Source organism: Aethalodelphis obliquidens, unplaced genomic scaffold, assembly GCF_003676395.1.
Source record: "Aethalodelphis obliquidens isolate GAN/ISIS:26980383/991018 unplaced genomic scaffold, ASM367639v1 scaffold60, whole genome shotgun sequence".
Lineage (NCBI taxonomy): Eukaryota > Metazoa > Chordata > Mammalia > Artiodactyla > Delphinidae > Aethalodelphis > Aethalodelphis obliquidens.
Window position 1 is genome coordinate 5347657 of NW_020838004.1, and position 25339 is coordinate 5372995.

The 25339-nt window shown below is 37.0% G+C and overlaps 1 protein-coding gene across 7 annotated transcripts in view; it reads right to left on the reverse strand.

Annotated features, from left to right (window-relative positions):
* The window catches only part of MTMR2 (myotubularin related protein 2), a 110264-nt gene that overhangs the window by 55622 nt on the left and 29303 nt on the right, over positions 1-25339 (reverse strand). For 4 of the 7 annotated variants that reach the window (XM_027087840.1, XM_027087837.1, XM_027087838.1 and 1 more), the window contains exons 2-3: positions 16516-16621; positions 2085-2213 (exon numbers count right to left, since the gene is read on the reverse strand). In XM_027087840.1, the coding sequence (XP_026943641.1) occupies positions 2085-2213; positions 16516-16621 (235 nt within the window). The remainder of the gene's footprint in view (positions 1-2084; positions 2214-16515; positions 16622-25339) is intronic. The other 3 variants (XM_027087842.1, XM_027087839.1, XM_027087841.1) reach the window with 1 other exon arrangement.

The following is a 25339-nucleotide window of genomic DNA, read 5'->3' on the forward strand; positions in this document are numbered from 1 at the left end:
TTTAACACTAAAAACATAGAAAGTTCAAAGCAATCCCTATCAAAATTCCACTGGCATTTTTCAACAAAAATACAAAAAAAAACCCTAAAATTTGTATGAAACCACAAAAGATCTTGAATAGCCAAAGAAATCTTGAGAAAGAACACAGCTGGAGGCATACTTCCTGATTTCAAACTATATTACAAAGCTATAGTAGTCAAACAGTGTGGTACTGGCATTAAAAATACACATAGATCAATGGAACAGAATAGAGAGCACAGAAATAAACCCACTCATCTATGGTCAATTAATTTACAACAAAATTGCCAAGGATATGTAATGGGGAAAGGACAGTCTCTTTAACAAATAGTGCTGGGAAAACTGGACAGCCAAATGCAAAAGAGTGAAAATAGACTCCTATCTTACACCATACACAAGAATCAACTCAAAAGGAATTAAAGACTTGAATGTAAGACCTGAAAGCATAAAATTCCTAGAAGAAAATATAAAGGATAAGCTCCTTGACATCAGTCTTGGCAATGATTTTTTGGATTTGACACCAAAAGCAAAGGCAAAAAAAGCAAAAATAAACAAGTGGGACTATATCAAACTAAAAAGCTTCTGCACAACAAAGGAAACCATCAACAACAAAAAAAGACAACCTACCAAATGGGAGAAAATATTTGCAAATCATATATCTGATAAGGGGTTAATATTGAATATACAGAGAATTGATACAACTCAATAGTGTGTTTGGAAATGTTTATAATAAAATATGGGGGGAGTGGGGAGAGTAAGGATTTTAAACTTGATCAGTCATGTTAAGGAAAACCACTGCAGGTTTCTGATAGAGGTAAACGGCATGGTCATAAAGGTGCACAAAACTGTATATGATAAAGATGAAAGGATAATAATCTAGGACAGAAATATCAAAATCCTGGATTAGTCTGTGGTAGGAGAAATAAAGATGCATATGAAATAGTTGTTGGAAGAAGTGATCAAATTTGACCCTAGGTTTATAAAAAAAAAAAAAATACAAGCAATTATTGAGTAACACAGGCTGCTTTTTACTTGAAGAGAATTGCATTTCAGATATGTCAGTAACGAAAAAAGAAATGCAGATTAAACAAAGAAAGGAGTTAAGGTCAAAACAAGAGGTCAACTCAGAAACACCAGGGTCCTACCTTCCTAAAATGAGAGTAGAGAAACTAAGACAGCAAAGCCAGACAGACTCATTAAGTTTGTCAGCATTCACATGGAACTGTCTTCAGCAGAGAAAAAGTTATATAACCGTCAGATATGAGAGGAAGAGAGAAATTCCCCCCAGAAGAAACCCCCTGGAATACATAAAACACTTTCTCATACTGGACCAAAGTCACGTTACTAAGTGGCTATCCATTCTGTTACTATCAGATGCATTAGATGCTGGCCTGCCTCAAGAGCTCTGGCTATATCAATAGATAAGATTATATAAAATCTGCTCTTTACTAGCACCTAATACAATATTTAATCCTTTTCTTAACTATCAAGAAAAGTGTATTGATCACATTAAAATCTTACTGGTGGAAAAAAACACACAGATTGAAATGTATAATTTATTATTCCTAAAACATAATTCAGTTTTGCTCTCTCCCAACCATGTTTTTTTTTCCCCCATTTTCTTCCATGCCCTCTTTATCAAACTATTTTCGAAATGCTCAGTAACTTTCCATGCAACTCTAACCTACCTCCCTTTCTCTCCTTCTCTCTGATCAGGAAATTACTATAAAGGAAATTCAGAAACCTTGTCTATAATGATGATCTGGAAGTTGGCAAGTTTATGGGTCAGTTTTCACATGGAATGTCAGATGACAGAAAGATAGGAAAGAATTTTTCTGAAATCTGCAAAACACTAAATTATAATCACCTGAAAGGGAAAAATGAGTCTGTAGAAGTTATACACTATCTCTCACAGCTTCTTTATGTACTAGAACTGTGAAGAAAAAAATGAACTTACTCTTCATTGGATAATTCTATTAAAGAAAATTATTTTACATCAATTTCACTTTATTCTATTTTTATACTTCACTGACAAACCACAAAGTATGCAAATGAATCATACAAACCAAACTCTGAAGAGGCACAGACTGGCGTCTGGGATGGATCTTACTGGTTACATATGTGAAAGTACATCCAAATTCAAGCACAAGGAAGCTCGTTCTTTTTATAACACTGCCAAGGACACTGGTTTTCAGCTGAAACCACAATTAGTAAGATATGGATAATATTACATCACCATCAATGATTGAACAACAACAAAAAAAGGGCAAGTATCTACAGAGGAACAGTCTGGAAAGCATCACTTCATGCTATGGGTTGAACTGTGCCCCTCAATAAACACAGGTTGAGGTACTAACTGACAGCACCTTGGAACATGACCTTATTTGGAAACAGAGTCAATGCAGATGTAATTAGTTAAATGAGGATATACTGGATAGGGTGGACCCCTAATCCAATATGACTGTTGTCCATATAAGAAGACATCCCTAGAAGACACAGAGATACCAGGATAATGCCATATGAAGATGGAGGCAGAGAATGGAGTGATGGATGTTCCAATGGATGGAACACCAAGGATCATTGGTCCTCCCCGGCAGCAAGAAAAGAGGTATCAAACAGATTCTTCCTCTGAACCCTCAGAAGTAACCAACCCTCTCAACACCTTGATTTTAGATTGTGAGAAAGAAACAAAAATCACTGTTTTTCAATCCTCTACTCTCAACACTTCTGACACCAGATGTGTGTTTTTTTCCACACCAAGTAATTCTCCAATTCTCAGCGGATACCAACTGGGTGCCCTATAATTCAGTTACTACACTATCACCCATGGTTAGTGCAGACTTCACATTGTAAGGGCTTAGTCCCACAAGACTGCCCCCTACTTCAAGCACTAATCTCAAGTCTCAGGTTGCCAACTGTACTTCTGACCAATCGTTCATAAATCAAGGGTTCCCACAACCCCTCCTTGGGTTCAATAATTTGCTAAAATGGTTCACAAAACTCAGGGAAACACCTTACCTACATTCGCCAGTTTATTATGAAGGACAGAACTCAGAAACAACCAGATGGAAGACCTACATATGGCAAGGAATGGGGTATGAGGCTGTGTGGAATTTCCATGCCCTGTCTGGGCCTATTACTCTCCCAGAACCTCAAAGTGTTCACCAGTCTGGAAGCTCTTTAAACCCCTTCAGTAAGGGTATTTTTATGGATAAGGGTATTTTTATGGAGGCTTCATTACTTAGACATGATTGATTGAATTACTGGCCATTAGTGATTAACTAAACCTCCAGCCCCTCTCCCCTCCCCAGAGATGGGAGGGGGCTGAAAGTTCCAAACCTAATCAAAGGTGCATTCTCCTGACAACCAGGCCCCATCCTTAGGGGCTTTCCAAAAGTCATTCATTAATATAAACTCAGGTGTGATCCAAAGGGGTGTGTTATGAATAACAAAAGATGCTTTTACTTTTATCACTCTGGAAACAGAGACAAAAACTAAATATTATAACAAAAGATGCTCCTATGGCTCTTATCACTTAGAAAATGACAAGTTTTAGGAGCTCTGACCAAGACTTAAGGATGAAGAGATATATATATATATATATATATATATATATATATATATATATATATATTTCTTATTACATACTCCAGAACTGTGAGAGAATAAATTTTTGTTGTTTTAAGCCACTCAGTTTGTATATTCTGTTACAGCAGCCCTAGGAATAACACACCTAATATCAAGAAAAATTTTCAAGTTTAAATCTTAAAATGCAAGGTGTTCATAACTGCCAAAACTTGGAAGCAATAGAAAAGTCCTTCAGTGAGTGAATGGATAAACAAACTGTGGTACATCAATACAAAGGAATAATATTTAGTGATAAGAAGAAATGAGCTATCAAGCCACAAAAAGATATGGAGGAATCTCAAAGGCATACTGCTAAGTAAAAGAAGCCAATCTGGCTATGTATTAGATGATTCCAACTATATGACATTCTGGAAAAGCAAAACTATGGAGACAGTAAAAAGATCAGCGGTAGTCAGGGGTTCAGGGAGAAGGGGGGGAGACAAATAGGTGGATTAAAGAGTGCTTTTAGGGTAGTTAAACTACTTTGTATGATACAGTAATGGTGGAAACATGTCATTATACATTTGTCAAAACCCGTAGAATGTACCACACAAAGACTGAACCCTAATGTAAACTACAGATTTTAATTAATATTATTATGTGTCAATATTGGTTCATCAATTATAACAAATGCACCATACTAATATGTAAATAGGATGTAAATAGGAGAAACTGTGGAGGTTGAGGAGGGGAATAACATAGGGCTGCAGGGCTTCCCTGGTGGCACAGTGGTTGAGACTCCTGCTGATGCAGGGGAAACGGGTTCGTGCCCCGGTCCAGGAAGATCCCACATGCCGCAGAGCGGCTGGGCCCATGAGCCATGGCCGTTGAGCCTGCACATCTGGAGCGTGTGCTCTGCAACGGGGGAGGCCACAACAGTGAGAGGCCCGTATACCGCAAAAACAAAAAACAAAACAAAACAAAAAACATAGGGCTGCAACTATTTTAAAAAAAATAACTTAGGACATTAAAATAACCACAAAAACAACTACCATTGGGACTTCCCTGATGGCGCAGTGGTTAAGAATCTGCCAATTCAGGGGACACAGGTTCAAGCCCTGGGCCGGGAAGATCCCACATACCGCAGAGCAACTAAGCCCACGTGCCACAACTACTGAGCCTGCGCTCTGCTCTAGAGCCCACAAGCCACAACTACTGAGCCCACGTGCCACAACTACTGAAGCCAGTGCACCTAGAGCCCATGCTCCGCAACAAGAGAAGCCACCACAATAAGAAGCCCACGCGTCGCAACTAGAGAAAGCCCACGCACAGCAACGAAGACCCAACGCAGCCAAAAATAAATAAATTTTAAAAAATTTAAAAAAAAACTACCATCTATGACCAATATCATTTCATAAAAGAAAGGAGTCTTTTAAAACCAAAAAGTTAGAATGATATAATCCTGTGATAAAGAACACTTCTTCCCAGTAAAGGATGGCTTATATCAATTTCTGCCAAAAGCAAACGGAAGTAGATAGGTAGGTAGATAAAATATTATCTCATTACTTTCATTTTACCTCATACACAGAAGACATCATCATGACCTGACCTGGTTAATGCACTGCTTTTAGAAGATCATTACTCATTTACTGCTTATAATACCTTGAAAGAGAAGTAGTGGTTTTATTCCCATTTCTAAATGGGGTAATTGACCCTTAGAGAAGTTAAGCAACTTTTCCAAGGTGACATATACCTCACAACAGCAGATGAACTTGAACAGATGTATGACTGAACTAAGACTATGACCATGACATAATAGCATCCTACTGTAACTGTATAGCAAGCAAGTGATATGATGGATCAGAGGCTGAGAAAGAGATCACAACCAGAGGTAAAGATATGGGAGTCACCCATAAAGTGACGATAGCTGAAGTTATGAGAAAGAAAGAGCATAAGGAAGACAGGAGTAGGGAGTTTGGGGGTGAGCAAGTGATGAAGGACATATTACGGTCACCTTGTTTAGCTGAGGAGAGAGGAACAGCAAGTACACAAAGGAGGGGCAGTCCGATAGAAAAGAAGTGAACCCATAAATTGTCACCAGGTTTGAAACCTAGAGTCATCATCTTTGACTCCTCTCTCCCCCAATCTGCAATACTCAGGCAGCTTAAACACATTACGTCCACATAAATATTTTTTCAAACCTGTCCTTTACTCTGCATTGTCATTACCCTAGTGCATGCCCTTTATCAATTTTTACTTGGAATTGTACAAACAGCCTCCAAACATATCTCCCTGTTTTCATTCTACCTGCCTCTAATTAATACCCCTCTTTATGTATCCGCGGCTTCTTCTAGACCTCCCCCAACAATTCCCAGCAAACGGAAACTTAAACACACTCTTCTGTCCTGAATTTTTTAATCTATCTTGAACATATTTTCATATCCACATATGAAAATCCATTTTTTTCTTTCCAAATACTACATAGTATACAATTGTAAACACATAATTTATTTAACCATCCCCCTAAGCAAAAAACATTTCTATTGTTTCCAGACTTTCTTCATTACAAATTTGAGAATCAGCTTGTCAAGTCTTAACCATATTATTTACAAAATAAGCAAGAATTAAAATCTGAACAATATTGAGCCTTTCTATCAAAAAAACAAGGTATGACTTTCCATTTATTTAAGTATTCTTTTATATTACTCAGCAGAGTTTTAAAGTTTCTTCATATAGTTTCTTCCTATATCTTAAGTTTATTCCTGGATATTTTATATTTTTAATTGTTATTATAAATAGGACCTTTCCCTTCCTGATATTTATAAGTATTTTTATAATAGAAAGCTGTTGATCCTTACATATCAATTTTGGCTTTTAGTATGCCTTGTAATGTTTTGCTGAAAGTTGGACATGATGCGCCACGTAAAAAGAACTGATATAAACAGGCCCCTAATGATGTCATAGTGAGGTGAGGAGGTGGGAGGGGAAATGTTCTATAGTCCTATGACTGAATCCCATAGTCCTCTGTCTTTTAGTGAGCTTGTGCCCCTGCAGTGTGATGTTTACAAGTGCTTCTTTGTCCCTCCACCCCTCCCACCCCCAGATAGGACAGGTTGGCTAGAGGGTGCTGAAGTCTGTATTTCTCTTCTCCCATGGGGAAGGTTAGAGGAGGCTGGAATTGGGTATTTCCCTTCCCCCAGGTCAGTTAGGCTCTCACAAAGCCCATAGGCTGGGCTAGTAAAATAGTTTCTTTTGAGGGCAGGCCTTGTTAAGAAGAACAGAATATTCTGGACATTTTCAAAATAGCTGCTTTTCCCCTCCCTCTGCCAGAAGCAAAAGAGATTTTTCTCAGTCTTCACTGTGAGAACCTGGTAGGGCTCCTATAGGTAAAACTCACAAAACTATGAAGGTCTCCCTAAGACTGGGACCCCCTTGAGTATTTAACTCTCAGTCTTGTCCACGCTGATCCGCCAGCAATTTGTCAATTACAGTTTAAGTTGTCCTGCCCCTTACTGGTTCCAGAGACAGTTTCTGCTGACGGGTTTCTGTTCTGCCTGTCTCTCTAATTTGGGAGACAGCCATTTGTCCTGTGATCTCAATTCTCTGATGGATCTAAGAAGAGCTAAATTTCAACTTTTTGGCTTTTTACTTGTTTGTTAGGACAGATGACTTCCAAGCTTCTTTTTGTAAGCAGTCACCTGATTAGTCTTTTGTTTCTAATAATTTTCATTTGATTTTCTTAACTTCCAGGTAAAATGAATGCTCCTTTTCAGTAATATGCCTCCAATGTACAGTTGTCCCTTGGTATCCACAAGGGATTGGTTCCAGGACCCCCACTGGATACCAAAATCTGAGGATCCTCAAGGCCCTTTTATAAAATGGCATAATATTTGCATATAACTTACGCAAATTCTCCCACATACTTTAAATCAATTCTACATTACTGAAAAAAATTCTAATAAAATGTAAGTGCTATGTAAATAGTTGCCGGTGAATGGCAAATTCAAGTTCTGTTTTTTGAAAATTCTGGAATTTATTTCCCCAAATATTTTCAATCCGCAGTTAGTTGAATCTGCTGATAAGGAACCTGTGGATTCAGGGGGCAGACTATATTTCTCTAATCTAACTGCATCAGACATTACTTATAAAGAATGCTAAATAACACAGGCATGATAGTAGGTACCCTGTCTTGTTCTTTAATGGGACTACTTCTAATGTTTTAATATTAGGCACAATGCTTAAGAAGTATTTACCTATTCCCTTCTAATTAGAAGTTCTAAAAACCTGAAACAGGTTAAATTTGGTCAAATACTCTTTATTAAATGCCTTTTCTGCATATATAAAGATAATTATGTGGAACCCTCTCTGTCTTGTAAAGGAAGTTCTATCAGCAGCACTTTTACTATGCTTAGCTTTGAAGTGTGAAACATTCTCTACTCCAGTATCAGGATCATGTTAATAAGTGTTCTACCTAATTAAATATACTTTAGGCACAAACACTTTCTTTATCTCCTTACTATCAACTGAATATAGTCACTATTATTCCTGTTGCATCATGACTATATTAAATATACTTTTATGTTTATCAATTTTTCCATACATTCTAATTTTTTAATAATCTCTATATATGTTTCTATTATAATTATTTGGCTCTTTTTACTAAAACTCTTAACAGAGTTAATTCAGAGCTTTTATTCTTTTAAGCCTTAAAGGGGTTAATAATACCTGCAATATAATCTGCAAATCACATCAAAATAATTACAAACCCAATAAACATGCTATAGACTACTCAACAGTATAGCATCTAAGACCCTACTTACTGTAGCTTAGCCAACTGCTGACATCATGAACTTGTGGTGAGTAGAGTTGAAGAGCTTTTACTCTGATACCCAATCTTGTAACTGTAAAAGTTCTACATAAAACTTTTAAGGAAGATTCTTTTGTGTACCAAATACTAAGAGTAATGGTGACAGTAGTAGAGCACTGGTGATTTTTATTTTTTCCTTAATCCTATTTCTATTTCCCACAAATTAGTACACTGTATTACTTTTATAATAAAAAAAACTCTCAAGGTTATTATAAAAGATACAAAATTTTACAAATATGAGTCAGGTAATTTTTGAGAGAAAAGTTTCAGTAAAATGGAAATCATGAGGGTGTGGTCTGAAGTCATTTCTCTATTAAGCACGGAAATGAGACAACTGTGAACATTTCCAAGTGTGATGAAGGAATTGAATTAGTGACTGTCTCTCTTCCAAATTTTCCTCATATAATTTCTTCAAAGCTTTTTCAACATTGTTCCCTCTCTGATTTTTATCTAAATATCTCCCATCAGAAAAAAAAGATCATAATGAGCTAGAAGGGTCAGAGATGGGACTGAGTCTATGATAAACGGGCTGACCATGATTTGTTTCACTGAAGAAGAGAAGTACATTCCAGATGTGTGAGTGAGTGATCATGAATGGAAGTGTGAATGAGCACATATTGTGTAAGGGACTAAAAGAAGAATCCCTATCTATCGGGGTGGGATTACACTTGGGGACAGTTAAGAGATACAGTGTGATAGTTGTGATGGGATCAAACACACAGAACCCTGAACACAAGGCTTAGAAGTCTGAACTCACTACTGTAAGAAACGGGGATCCCCTTGAAGAATTTTTAAACAGGGTATCACATATGGAAGTGATGTCAGAGGAAGATTAGCCTTATGGTAGTGCATTAGCTGCATCAGACAAAGACAAGCCTATCAGATATAAGAACTAGGGGACTGTTAACAATGGAAAGTAAAGGGGAAATGAGCATTTTTCAAAAGATATGACATTCTGTTAAAAGAGAAAGTAACTTTGTATTTCTCATTCTCTTCAACTGATTAGTCAAAACACTTTTCCTGGGTACCTTCCACATTCCAAATATGGAGTTCTAAGGATACAAGACAGGACAACAGATGTATCTTATCTGTATATATCTTATAGTATATTCTCTTTTTCTTTCCAGAACGTTTATTTTTCTTTAAATTCTTGTTTTTGTAAATGCCCTCCAAGTTTTTTCTTTAAGTATGTTTAAATGTAGTAGTACTTTATTTACTTATAATGTAAACTACTTTAGAATGTTCTGCCCTTTCTGCTCCCAAGGTATACCTTTGTCATAGTACCTAACATATAATAATCATGGATTTGCTACCTCCTTTTCCACTGTACATATAGATTTTTCTTAAGTCTTCTGTATATACAATCATTCATAAATAATAAAAGTTTTGTTTCTTCCTTTCATTTCTTACGTTATTTATTCTTTTCCTATTTTACTGGCTAGGACTCCTAGCATAATGTTGAATAAAAGTGGTGATAGAAATCATCATCAGGTTTCTAAGTTTAAAGGAAATGCTTCTAACGTCTTCCCATTAAGTATGAGGCTTACTGTGGAGTTTTGGTGGATATCCTTTATTTTGCTAAGATGTTCTTTTCAATTCCTAGGCTCTCAAGAGTTGATGTTGGTATGAGGGGTGGTGGTATTAATCATAATAAGTGCTAACTTCAATCAGTTTTGCTCTGGCTATTTAAATAACTATGTATAATAGACACTGTTCTCTGTTTACCTAACATCTGCTCTATGAGCCTTAAACTCATTCCAACTAGATTTGCATACTTACAGAATATGTCAATATTACATTCATGTACACACTCTAGATAAGAAATAATCCAATTATCTCTGACCTTTCGTTCATAAAGAAATATGAACAATATAACACAAATTTTGAAAGGACAATCACACTTGCTTGATTTAAGCCCATTAAATATTTCAAGGGCAGATGGTTAAGAACAAAACCCAAAATATTATTAACTTTTATCTCATATATATTTATGTATACATAAACTATATAAATATAAATATATATATAATATATATATAAAATATATAAAATATATTTTTATATATAAAATATATATATAATATATATATATTTTATTCTAAAATAGAGATAAAAAACAAAGAATAGGGGCTTCCCTGGTGGCGCAGTGGTTTATTCTAAAATAGAGATAAAAAACAAAGAATGGGGGCTTCCTTGGTGGCGCAGTGGTTGAGAGTCTGCCTGCCGATGCAGGGGACATGGGTTCATGCCCCGGTCCGGGAAGATCCCACATGCCGCAGAGCGGCTGGGCCCATGAGCCATGGCCGTTGAGCCTGCGCGTCCGGAGCCTGTGCTCCGCAACAGGAGAGGCCACAACAGTGAGAAGCCCACATACCACACAAAAAAAAAAAAAATACAATTTCATTTTAATATTTGATTTTGAATTGTAGACAAACATCCGTGTAAGTGCCATATCACAGGCATCAACAAAGGAAAGGGGGTACTGCGTAGCCTGACTTTTACCTTATCTTTTAATCACCACCATTTAAGGAACATACTTCGCTTAAAGCCCAATGCTATACTAATTACTATTTATACTATTAAATAGTATAAATACTAATTAAAATTTATACTATTTATAAATAAATAGAGTTGTGCGTTTGAATTTTAAAATCCTGTATTTCATGGGATTTTAGTCTTCAGTGAGCAAATAAATCAACCAAACACAAATTCCCTAGGTTCTTAATTCTACTGTCAAACTTTAAAAATATGTTCTTATTAAAGAAAGTCTGATTTTAAAAATTGCAAATTTATTTTAAAATAATTTATTAAAAATTCTATATGAAAGGATTTTAAGTTTTTTAAATGAAATTAAATAGGCTGCACTACCAAGTGAAGAACAAATGAAGCAAAGAGAAAACCCTAATGTTACTGAGCATTCAATTTATCAAGCCTAAGTTTGTGCTCAACTTTTTAGAAATACATCTACTGGATTAAATCTGTATATGACTTTTTCCACAACAAACAAGGCTCACAGGGTGAAAAAGTACCACAAATAGAATTCCACCTGAGTAAATATAAGTTCAAGATATCTAGAATAGTCCACTACCCCCACTGATTTTCCATTCTGCTTTACTGATGTAGGAGCAAAGAATCTTGCTTGACTAAGAAATTCATAACAGAAGCTTTCACAGCTGTTACTCCACTACAACACTAACCTTTCAGGAAAGTGTCACTTCATGGTGCCTGCAGCAGAAAACCTATACAATTCAATTTAATATTTTTAATGAAGCAGGATTGGCTTTTCAATGCATTATGTTCTTTACACTTCTATTTAAAAGTTGTTACTGGGGCTTCCCTGGTGGCGCAGTGGTTGAGAGTCCGCACTGCCGATGCAGGGGACACGGGTTCGTGCCCCGGTCCGGGAAAATCCCACAAAGCCGCGGGGTGGCTGGACCCGTGAGCCATGGCCGCTGAGCCTGCGTGTCTGGAGCCTGTGCTCCACAACGGGAGAGGCCACAACAGTGAGAGGCCCAAGTACCGCAAAAAAAAAAAAAAAAAAAAAAAAGTTGTTACTAACAGAGCTTCTAAAATGTTGAGGCTCAGGGCAGAGATAAACATGAGGCTATGTGGAGAACTCAAAGCCTAGAGGTTAACCAACTTCAAATCGTCTGTGAATGATGATGTTCAAACTACCATACCAAGCCCCTCATCTCATAAATAGAGCCAAACCATGGTCAAAGAACAACATAGCAGTCTGCAGTTAGTTGCACATATAATTTACTAGAACACTACCATTTTATAGCCACTAAAGGTATACATAATAAAAGCAAAATATCATCAACTAACAAAATTGAGAAGGGGGAGAGATCCGATATTATTAGAAAAACCATCTTTTATGATTAATTAGAAAAGCAATTCTCACTTATTAAGGGATATTGAAAACTGCTATTTCTACCTCAAAAATGTGTTAAAGTTATTCCTTTTCATTAAGAAAATTGCACTTCACATTTGAAAAAACTTAGCAACAAAATCATGGGAGAATAGTCTCTCTGGATAATGTGCTGTACAGGAATATGACCAATCTGAGACCAAATATCAATACAAGGGCAACACCCAGCTGTGTGCCTTTAAGCACATGATTTAATTCAGCTCTTCTGAATATCAGGTTGCTCTTTGTCAAACGGGGTAGTGATATCTGTCTCACAGGATTGTTGTGAAAGTTAAATGAGATAAGGGGTGTATAAATATTTATCCAGGTAGCACACTACACTTTTTTCAATTATTAGAAGTATGTTTTTCCTCCACCCTACACAAACATTTGAAATCAGGCTGCATTTTTAAAATGATATTAAATGTTACTCCTTCATTTCCCTTCCACAACTGAAAAAAAGACTGTGATTAAGGTAAAGATTATATCTAATAATCAAGGATATCTTTTAAAATGAGGAAACAGGAAAACAGTCAGCCTAAGCATATTAGTTTTTTCTTTTTTCTCTGTCCTTTCAGGCACTCTACTGTGGAAAGTACGGTTAACCTTTGGTTGCCCAAAACCATCTTCTCCTTAATTTAACATTTAACAATTGTCTCTTCATTTGTCTATTAAAAATTATCTGAGTTGGGCTTCCCTGGTGGCGCAGTAGTTGAGAGTCCACCTGCCGATGCAGAGGACACAGGTTCGTGCCCCGGTCCGGGAGGATCCCACGTGCAGCGGAGCGGCTGCGCCCGTGAGCCATGGCCGCTGAGCCTGCACATCCGGGGCCTGTGCTCCACGACGGGAGAGGCCACAACAGTGAGAGGCCCGCGTACCGCAAAAAAAAAAAAAAATTATCTGAGGGCCCCATGAAGTTGTGAAAGATGCTGAATTGACAAGGCACTAATGGGGACAATTCCTGAAGTCATGGACCTGATGTATAAATTTAACAAATTCCCTTAGTATCCTAGTGCTAAGAGAGTCAATAATTCAGGACATTTTTGTGTCTAATGTAAAACCTGAAGGGACAACAGCATAAAATAAGACTACTCCAGACAAACTTACATATATGATCACCAGACTCATTATCTCCAAATAGGATGTATGCAAATGATCTTTTGCTTCAGAAGGAGAATAAAAGTACTTTGTTACCTTTTTTGGGGAAAGGAGGGAGGGAGAGAGGAAGGAAGGAAGGGAGGGAGCACGTAGTGCCCAGATCTTGGTTTCTAATACCATTCTCCAATAAAAGAAATCTGGCTCCCTGAGAAATGGATGATGATTCTAGGACTGGGGCAGGAAGTATCAAGACGAGCTTGGAGTATCTTGCAGTGACAGAAAGTAAGGAAGAGCTGATAAACAACGAACAAAACAATCAACAACAACAGCAAAACACCATAATGATGGGAGTATGTCAAAGGGACACAAGATCTGACTGAAAGAAATCCCAATCTGGAGCTGGAACAATTTGAGCAACAAAGTAGTACTGGACTGTAATATACAAAATAAATATCCATGAGTTTATACTGATATAAATAAATGATTGCATAAATCAATAAATGAGGGAGAAGAGACAAATCTCTCATGCAAAAGAAATACAAGGTGTTCCACTCTAACAAGGTAGAGTCTGGGCTCCTTAAGCATGGACTGTGCATAGTTACTTCCTTTCAAAGAGTATAGTATAAGGATAAGAAGGGGAAAAAAGAGTATTTTATAGTGAAAGAACGTAACACTACCTCAACCAAGTGATTAATGTTAACATTAACAGTGACAAATCATGTTGATAGTATGTACCTTTGATATGATATGATGAAAATGGCTCTTCACCTCTGTGGTCTTCTTCCCCAAAAGACATAATCCCAGTCTAATAATGGGTAAAACACCAGACATTCTACAAAGTATCTGACCAGTGCTCTTCGAAACTAACAGGGTCATGAAAAACAAAGAAAGAAAGCAAAACCTGTCACAGCCAAGAGGTGCCGTGCCTAAGGAGACATGACTACTAAATGCAGTGTGGTATCCCGGATGGACCATGGAACAAAAAGAAGGACATTAGGTAAAAACTAAGGATATGTGAATAAAGCATTGATTTTAGTTAATAATAATGCATCAACATTGGTTCATTAATTTTGAGAAACGTACCATACTAATGTAAGATATTAATAATAGGCGAAACTGGATATCAAGTATCTGGGAACTCTGTAGTATCTTTGCAATTTTTCTGTAAATCTAAACCTGTTCTAAAATTAAAAATTTATCTAGGGCTTCCCTGGTGGCGCAATGGTTGAGAGTCCACCTGCCAATGCAGGGGACACGGGTTCGTGCCCCGGTCCGGGAAGATCCCACATGCCGCGGAGCGGCTGGGCCCGTGAGCCATGCCCGCTGAGCCTGCACGTCCAGAGCCTGTGCTCCGCAACGGGAGAGGCCACAACAGTGAGAGGCCCGTGTAATGCAAAAAAAAAAAAAAAAAAAATTATCTAATAAAAATAAGAAATAAATTATAATATTTAACCTGCAGATTAACATTATGACCCTTATTTTGTCCCAATGTAAGCCAGTCACTCTTATTATGGTATACATGACATCCTGAGGAAATAAAGGGGGTCTGCACACAGAGAAGCTGACAATTCACACCCGTGCCTAGTTAAGTAGTTTAAAACTAAGCTAACACTCACAAGAATACACACATGGTTTAACATATTTTAGGCAAGAAACAGCAGGTAAAATATAATATTAATAATAGAAGCACAGGCTAAAAATAAAAGCGACATTTCTCCCATTCCTAATATGAGTTCTTTATCAGTCACAAGAAGTTAAAAACGATGATTTTTTAACTAATAAAATCTGACCAGAAGTAGGCCAAAAAATTTCAAAATTATCAAGAGGCCTACAGGCCGTTAATGTATTTTTATTAATATAATGACTAAACCAAGGTTAGATACATATACCAAATATGTATTTTTAAATAGTAATAAATTAATGAAAAGCAACAGTGGACTTATATCCACTATTATTAATGATAAACCCTGCCCTAAATGTATGCTGTGCTTCAAGATAACAGCTAATGATATTATGAGGCCTTTTTAACCAGCACAACATATATTCAGTTTATCATTTGTAGCAATGTTTAAAGTCCTGCTATACCCAATTTAGTATTTTATGACATTTCACAAGAAATAATGGCAAATATGCAGAAACCTTTACACAAGCTTCTAACCTGTCTTCTTACATTTGTTAGATTCTGGTTTTGAAAATGAAATACATGACAAAGAGACATTCTCAATATATTCTCAACAGCAAATGACTTCATTAATGAAAACAACGTTTTAGTTAAAACTGTGAAAGTATAACCACTGAGAAGGCAGTCACTTGATCAGAGTAAAAAGATTTTAAGGTAAGGTTTAAAGGTTATCACTACATATGAAATTCATTTTCCCCAACATTCATAGACAAGCAGCAGTAGAAAAGCAGATGAATCCAAAAATGTACAAAGTGCTACAGGATATCACTGATATGGTTAATTTCATAGCAACAAGACCTTTAATAAATAGAGGAATACCTACATACTATAATGAGGTATGTAGCAACTATAGCAAATATTTAAGTGACTTAGCTCCAGAACTGGACTACATGAGCTGTAATACTGACAATTAAATTTATTGGCTATGAGACCCTGGACATGTTATTTAATCTCTCTCTGAGTTACTGTCATCTGTAGAATGGTAGTGATAATAATTTCTACCTCACAGAATTCCTAAAAGTATTACAAGAGATATTTCATTAGAGCACTTAGAACAATACTTGGCACATGGTAAGTACTCAAAAAATATTAGCTATTATTGGGAGTAAAGCATTATGGGAGTATTCATGAAAATCTTTTATATCACAAAAAAATTCATTAATTATCTTAAAGATATCAAACCCAGAGATGAATTATACATTTTTCTTTTACAAATAAAGAAGAATGGCCTGTTCTGGGATATTACATAAAGACTCAGGTCTTTGAGACTTCCATCAGTGTCTCCTTCTTAATTAGTTAAAGGTTATATTGATAGTGTGGCCACAAACAGCTAACAGAAAATACTTCACTAGAACTTAGAAACAATATACGTACCCTCAAATCAGGAGAAAAGTTCTCTGCAGAAGTTGATATGGAATCCGACGATACAACAGAAGCTGATTTTGTATGCACTGAATTCTCTGAATGAGAAGTGGAAGCACTACAAGATACAAAAGCACAGTGTGATTGAAAAACGGGCGTGTTAAAAACCAATTTCAGAAATTTTATTAACTGTAACTCTATTATTTCTTAAAACTTCCACTGCCAACCAGTCCTACTTTGCCTATTCAATCTTATCTCCAAATACTGATAAACTGCAAGCTCTACTGGTAAGAAGAGGGCTAAGTATTATTACCATCCACATTCCCTCTGGACAAGCTTCCCCAGTACTCATGAATACACTCCAGGTTAATTCTTTCTTTTTATCCAACCATCCATTTATTCATCCAATGATCAGGCTAATGTGCAAAACCATTACACCAGGCACTACGATTTGGAGATAAATATGGCAAAACCCTCATGTTCATAAAGCTCACAAGCTTGTGAAAGAGACAGACAAGTAGATAATGGTGCAATGTGATAACTCTATAACTACATACACACACACATGGGGTGGGGTGAGGGCAGAGAGAGAGAGGAAGAGAAAGAGAAAGAAGGACTATGATTACGAACTTGGAGAAAAGAAAGCACCTAACTCTACCCAGGAAAGTTCAGGGAAGACATCACAGAGGAGGTGACATCTGAACTGAGTCTTGAACGATAGGAAATTGTCAGGCTGACAAACAAGTAAGGGAATTCCAAAAACAAACAAAAAACACTACAGAAGTGTAGAATTATCAAAGAGCACAGAACACTTGAGAAACTACAAATAGTTCGACAGTGCTGGATGAGCAGAAGAGCAGAAGATGGAAAGATGAGCCTGTCTTTGTACCTTGTACCCTTCCACCAAACCAAATTCTATATTTTTAAGAAGCCTGTCTTAAATATCCACTTCTTCCTTTACAATAAGTAATCACACTCTAGGGTTACTTTTATTCTTAAATTCTTATAGAACTTTTGATACCTGATCACATACTGCCTTTTACTGTTTACTGAGCTCAGGTATGTAAATTTAGTTTCACCAACTAAAATTTAAATACCCCAAGAGGGAGGACCGTGTCTTTATTTTCCTTAAAATCGACTTCAGTGCCTGTGTATACAGTTAACATGTATTATGTTTCTTAAATTCAAAAATACAGGACTTCCCTGGCGGTCCAGTGGTTAAGACTCCGCATTTCTACCGCAGGGGCCATGGGTTCAATCCCTGGTCAGGGAACTGAGATCCCACATGCCCTGCGGCCAAAAATACAGTGACAATATACCTATGCCACAAACTAAAAAAAATTTTTAATTATTTAAGGAAGAAAAATCTCAGATACTTTGAATTGAAACTTAAAGTTCTGATAAATATATTTTCCTGAAGTTTCATTCCCAACATATTAAAAGTCTCCCTCACATGAAAAGTCAAAACTTCTTCATTAGATTCTGATGGAATAATCCACCTTGAGGTTGTGATATTTAAGAATCATATTTTTGTTTTAAAATTTGTCCATCATAAACCTGTGTATAATGATTACTAAACTATTTTTACAATGTGAAAATCCTCTCTCCTCAAAAAACTGTCAGTTCATTTTTTTATTGTTTTTTTCAGGTTTATTGAGGTTTGATTACTAAAAATTGTATGTATTTTAGGTGTACAACATGTTTTGACATATGTATACATTGTGAAATGATCACCACAATTAAGCTAACTGAAACATCCATCACCTCACACAGTTACCTTTCTTTTTCTGGTGAGAGAATTTGAGATCTACTGTCTTGGCAGTTTCAAGTATACAATACTGTATTACTAACTATAGTCACCGTGCTATATATTAGGTACCCAGAACTTAATTTATAACTGAAAATTTATCCCTTTTGATCAGTATGTCCACTTTTTCCCTCTTCAGATAGGATTTGAAAACATTTTCTCTCACTCGGTAGGTCACTTTTTCATTTTATTTTTTGTTAGAGGGAAACTTTTTGTTTTTGATGTAGTCCCAATAGTTTAATTTTGCTTTTGTTGCCTGCACTATTGGTGTCAAATCCCAGAAACCATTCTCAAGACCAACACCAAAGAGCTTTTTCCCTATGTTTTCCTCTAGGAATGTTAGAGATTCAGGTCTTACTTTTAAATGTTTAATCCATTTTGTGTTGATTTTTGTGTGTGATGTAATACAAGAGTCCAATTTCATCCTTTTGTATGTGGATATCCATTTTCACCAACACCATTAATTGAAGAGTCTATCATTTCCCCACTGTGCATTCCTGGTGCTCTTTCAAAGGCAAGTTGACTGTATACATGTGTGGTTCTATTTCGGGGCTCTCTATTCTGTTCTAATGTCTATGCGTCTATTTTCTTATGCTGGTACCATATTGTTTTGATAACTACAGTTTTGTAATACAGTTTGAAGTTAGGAAGTATGATGCCTCCAGCTTTGTTCTTTGTGCTCAAGATTGCTTTAGCTATTTCAGGTTTTGTGTGGTTCCATACTGACTTTAGAATTGTTTTCCTATCTGTGAAAAATGCCATCAGAATTTTTATGTAGAATGCATTGAATCTGTAGATCACTTTGGGCAGCAGTGACATTTTAACAAGATTAATTCTTCCAATCCATTAACATAGGATAACTTTCTATTGATTTGTGTCTTCTTCAATTTCTTCCATCGTTTTATAGTTTTCTTCATACAGGTCTTTTACCGCCTTGGTTAATTTTACTCCTTAGTATTTTATTCTTGTTGATGTTACTGCAATGAATTTGTTTTCTTAATGTCTTTTTTGGAAAGTTCATTGCTAGCATATAGAAACAACTGATTTCTGCATGTTGATTTTGTATCCTGCAACTTAACCTGAATGTGCTTATTAGTTTTAACAGTTCTTTTGGTAGAGTTTTCAGTGTTCCATGTATAAAATCAGGCTATCTACAATGTTTTTATATATTTATACAGTGTGAAAAACATTTCCCCTAAAATAAACTGTCACTTCACTTAAATGAAAGAAAATGGCATTCCAGTGTGAACACTTCAAAATTGTTTATTCAAATACAAACATCTCTTTATTTTATTAACTATTTCAAAGTATAATTGTGTAATTTTTTTTGTATCCACGAATCTATATTATACAAAGGAGCAGTCATAACAATTCTATCATCTAGTTTTATAATGCAAGGAAAGAGAAACTGATAGGCTGAGAATGATTTCTTCCTTTTTTCCTGTACCAATTTCTGAGTAATTATATTTCATGTGCATTAAAATAACAAGTAAAATAGACAAACTTTACGCACAGTACTCTAACAGATATTGTTTGCTGCCTGCTCCATATATATACACACCCCTTTCTTTCCTGACTTTAGTGAGGACAGTTTGTGGCCAGCCCAAGATGACGTGCTTGTTTTTGGCTCCCTTGTGTCTAGGAAACAATGTGACACAATTATGGCCAGTGAGATTTAAGGAGCAGTTTACTAATTGTTATGGAAGCCTCTTATTTTCTTAACAAAGAGGAGCAGAAATAGCAAGGTGGTCCTTAACCTTTCCTACTTTCTCTTACCTGGACCAAGAACGTAAAGCTTGGATATACTGTGGCCATCCTGTAAACATGAGCAAATGCTGGCTTGCGAAGGACACAAAAGAGCATAAAGTCCTTTCCTGGTGAGCAGCTGAATCTACACCAACAACTCCCTACACTTTGGGAATTTTGGTTATATAAAATAAATGAAGTTCAATTTTTAAAATCACTAATGGAGTTTTCTATTCTGTATAGCCAAACACAATTCTAAGTGTTACAGCAATCAACACCTCACAAAGTCTATTTTGAACAAGTTGAAATGCATGGTACTATTTTTTATGTATATGATCTTCTGGGAAAACAGAAAAAACATGTAAAGTCAATAAAATACAATTTGGAATTATGGGTAGTGTGTACCTAAAAATAATAGTATCAATAGGAATATTATAGCATGTACCATTAAGACACCAAATAGTTCTTTAGAGCCAAAGTATGAAATAAACAAATTTAAGAGAAATAAGGTAACAAACAAAACCAGGTCTTGCAACTAATACTTTGCAGTCTCAAAGAATCAGTCTTTCAAGCAAAAGTGTAGAAAACAGCCTTTAATTATTAACTTCTCTTTTCAGATACACATAAACATGGGGAGATATTGTGATCTACACTGTTGCATTTGAATAAGCACTAAAAGGTTTTAAACTCCAGGCAGACAACGAGGGGCTGGAGGGGACAAGGGTGGGAATACTTGTGATTACAGCAAACACAAATACACACACCACCACCACCACCACCACCACCACAACTCCTGAAAGTTCTGGTATAAACATGAAGTGGCTACTCAGACTGAAGGTGGCCACAGAATGCAGTTATTTTTCAGCAGTTATTTTTCTCCTGTCATATGGGCTCTATGCATGCTTCTGATCACCATGGCTACTACAATAATACAACCTAATTTCCACTGCTCTCTTCCATTTCCCCACTGCTCGTCTTGAGGTCAAGCTCTCTATGTTGACCTTTTATGAACTGTTCCACAAACAAGCTCTGTATTTCCCTGAATTCATACCTTTGCTCATGCCATTCCAAAAAGAATGCCCATTTATCCCAATCTATTTATTAACATCCTACTTACACTTTAAGACCCAGTTAAAAGGCTAGCTTTTCCAAGAAATCTTCCCCAGGTCTTCCAGCTGGAACAAAACTCTCAGTCGACTACACTTCTGCCTATACTCTAAAATGGCACTTAACACTTTCCACGTTAGACTAGAGCTCTTTGGTTACACAGCCTCCTCCTTTTTAAATTATAAACTGCTAGAGAATAAGAATCTAGTAATTGGCAAGGCATTTGAACTCAGAGCAAAGATTGCAGTCTGCTAATCTCATTAAGTAACCAATGACACTTTGGTTTTCCTAGGCCCATAAACTTCACTACATAAATTTCAATCCAAACATTCCTGTTATCCTTGTCATCCTGAACTTCTTCAAAAATGCCAGACCTTCTAGTCCGACTATGTGTTTTCTCCATCCATTTTCCCTGCCCAAGTCTTCCTTCAGCTCCTAACTTTTCCTAACCTTTATACTAGACTTTTTACTCCATACTGAATAAATTCTCTTACATCTTCAACCAAATTCTCCCCTCCACCTCTTTGCTTCAACTGAGATCTCCTTCCAAGAATCCACTTCACTGCAGCCTTTTCTAGAGAAAACTTTCTTGTCCCACATCTTAAAAGCCCAAAGGTAAAGCCAGCATTTCCCCAGCTCCTTTCTCATGCTTCTACACTAGTATTACTTTTCCATCTTCATACATAAAAGCCTTCTTCCTCTGAGGTTCATGGGATTTGGGTATAAAACCTCTCTGTAACTATCATCCACTCACCTTTTAATTACTCCTCCTCACTCAGTAAGAACTTCCTAATCTGGCTCAACTTTCTTCTCTAAAGCTTCTTTCTACTCCAAAGCTTCTTTCTACTCCAAAAGTGCCTTCGTCATGGGAATTTTAATGCCCATAAGGGCAAACTAGCAACAACCTAGCTCAAAATTCCTCACTTCCTACATCACTCATCTATAACCCCACCTTAGCAATGTGCTTCTGTAGTCACACACTGTACTTTATCATTTCTGGAAACTACCCAGCCTTTGTAATCTTAAACAAGGAAACCAATATCTGACCACAGATGCTATTCTTTCCAAATATCTCACTTTCTTAACTTTCCCTTCATCTAATCTTCAACCTAGTGGTGACAACTCACCCCTCAACTCCTCCATTTGTCATTATTATCCTTCATGCTTTATTGCTCTATCCCCCTTCATTTCCTTCCCCATCCAACCTGGAATACACAGGAACATTTTATACTCTCTCTCACCAAACACTCAGTATTCTTATATCCTTATCCACTGACCACCATTTCCCTAACTAATCCCTAAATTCAGATCAATATATTGAATAACTATCTACCTTCTCCTGTGCTAATGGAATACATCTTCACATTGCAGCCATTTAAAACTCATGGTTAGAAAATATTATCTAGGTCCTGGGCAGTGCTCAGCAACACTCCCACATGTCAAGTGATTTTTCTAAACCATCACTGTCTTTTCCCCAAGCCAATCACATCCAATCAATCCAAAGTCCTGTAGAGTCTACCTCCCTATCATCTCCTGAATGCATCCTTTTTTCTATCCTAATTTTTACTGTCTTAGCTCGACACCTCTTCCCTCAACTACTCATCCAATATATCATCCTAAACTAATACCAAAGTGATCTTTCAAAAACAGATCTGATCCTATCTTTCCTCTGCTTAAAACTTTTTTCTAAATTGAGATATAATAGACATGTAACATTATATTAGTTTCAGGTGTACAGCATAATGATTCCATGTTTGTATATATTATGAAATAATCACAGTTAAGTCTTGTTAATATCCATCACCATGCATATTTACAATTTTTCTTCTAATGAGAACTTTTTTTTTCATAAATTCATTTATTTATTTATTGGCTGCATTGGGTCTCCGTTGCTGTGCGCGGGCTTTCTCTAGTTGCAGTGAGTGGGGGCTACTCTCTGTTGTGGTGTGCAGCCTCTCATTGTAGTGTCTTCTCTTGTTGTGGAGCACAGGCTCTAGGCGTGCGGGCTTCAGTAGTTGTGGCTCGCGGGCTCTAGAGCTCAGGCTCAGTAGTTGTGGCGCACGGACTTAGTTGCTCTGCGGCATGTGGGATCTTTCCAGACCAGGGCTCGAACCCATGTCCCCTGCACTGGCAGGCGGATTCTTAATCACTGCACCACCAGGGAAGTCTCTGATGAGAACTTTTAAGATCAACTCTCTTAGCAACTCTCAACTATACAATACAGTATTATTAACTATAGTCACCATGCTGTACATCACATCCCCATGACTTTATTTCATAACCAGAAGTACTTTGACCACCTTCACATTTTACCCATTCCCTCCTACCCTAATCCCCAGCCTCTGGCAACCACCAATCTGTTCTACGTGAGTTCGGTTTTTGTTTTTCAGATTCCACATATAAGTGAGATCATACAGTATTTGTCTTTCTCTGACTTATTTCACTTAGCATAATGCCCTCAAGATCCACCCATGTTGTTGCAAATGACAAGATTTCCTTCTTTTTATGGTAAATAATATCCCATTTTGTGTGTGTGTGTGTGTGTGTGTGTGTGTAGCACATTTTCTTTATCAATTCATCCATCAGTGGACCCTTAGGTTGCTTCCATATTTTGGTTATTGTAAATAATGCTGCAATGAACATGAGGGTGCACATATCTTTTTGAGTTAGTGTTTTCGTTTTTCTCAGATAAATATCCAGAAGTCGAATTGCTGGATCATACAGTAGTTCTATTTTTAATTTTTTGAGGAACCTCCATCCTGTTTCCGATAGCGACTGTACCACTTTATATGCCGACCAACAGTCTACCAGGGCTCCCTTTTCTTCACATCCTCACCAACACTTGTGATGTTTTGTCTTTTTTTTTTTTTTTTTTTGCGGTACGCGGGCCTCTCACTGTTGTGGCCTGTCCCGTTGCGGAGCACAGGTTCCGGACGCACAGGCTCAGCGGCCATGGCTCACGGGCCTAGCCGCTCCGCGGCATGTGGGATCTTCCGGGGCACGAACCCGTGTCCCCTGCATCGGCAGGCGGACTCTCAACCACTGCGCCACCAGGGAAGCCCTGTGATGTTTTGTCTTTTTGATAAGAGCCATTCTAACAGGTGTGAGGTGATATCTCATTGTGGTTTTAACTTTCATTCCCTGCTTAAATCTTCAGTGATTACTCACTGCCTACAGAATCGAGCCCAAACTCCTTAGCACAACACTTGAAGTCTTCCATGATCTGGCCTTTGTTCTACATATCTAGCTGGAGCTCTTATTCATCTGAACCCACTGGGAATGGCTTGCAGATTCTCTAAGCTCTTTAGCTATTTCATGCATCTGCACCTTTGCTAATCCTGCTGTCTTTGCCTCTAATGTCCTTCGTACACTTCCACGCCCTCTTTGCCCCATCCATCTTGTAAACATGACTACTTCTTCCTTCACTGTACACTGTACATATTTCTATAATACCTGTAACACTGTATTGTGTTTACTCATCTAAGAGCTCCTCTTCTCAGACACTTTGTTATTGTTTACTATTCCAAGATCCTTTACCACAGATCGTTTCCCTATCTTGCTCGCAATAAAACATGTAAAGCATCTAAAAAAAATGTAGTACCACGTTTAAGTATCGATATTAGCTGTAATTATTTATGACAAATGAGTGTTATTACACAGAAATTACCCCACCCCAAGTAAGATTAGCTGCATAAATTTAAAAATTATAATGGCAAGGTTGCTGTTTCACCTCTCATTAATACTACTTTCAGCTGTGACATATTACAAGTCAGAATACAAATGTTCCCTAGTGACTGTACCCACAGATTTACTGGGGGAGGGGGGTGGAGGGGACAGCAAGAACTACAATTAAAGACCTGGTATTCACAAAATAAGGAATTATGTCTTTTGGACAACATTATGTTAAAAGTATTAGAAAAATGAATATTTTTCCCACTATAAGGGCATGTGTGTTGGCACTGTGAACGCAATTTAAAAATGAAGTCTGACGTTGCCATGAACTGATGGTGCCCCCCCGGCTAAATTCTTACAATGAAGCTCACTATGAGGCCCCAAGTGATTATAATTGGTGACAGGGCTTTTAGGAGACAATTAAAATTAAATGAAGTCATAAGGGTGGGGTATAAGTTAAGATAGATAGGATTAGTGACCTTATAAGAAGAGGAAGGGAGAAAG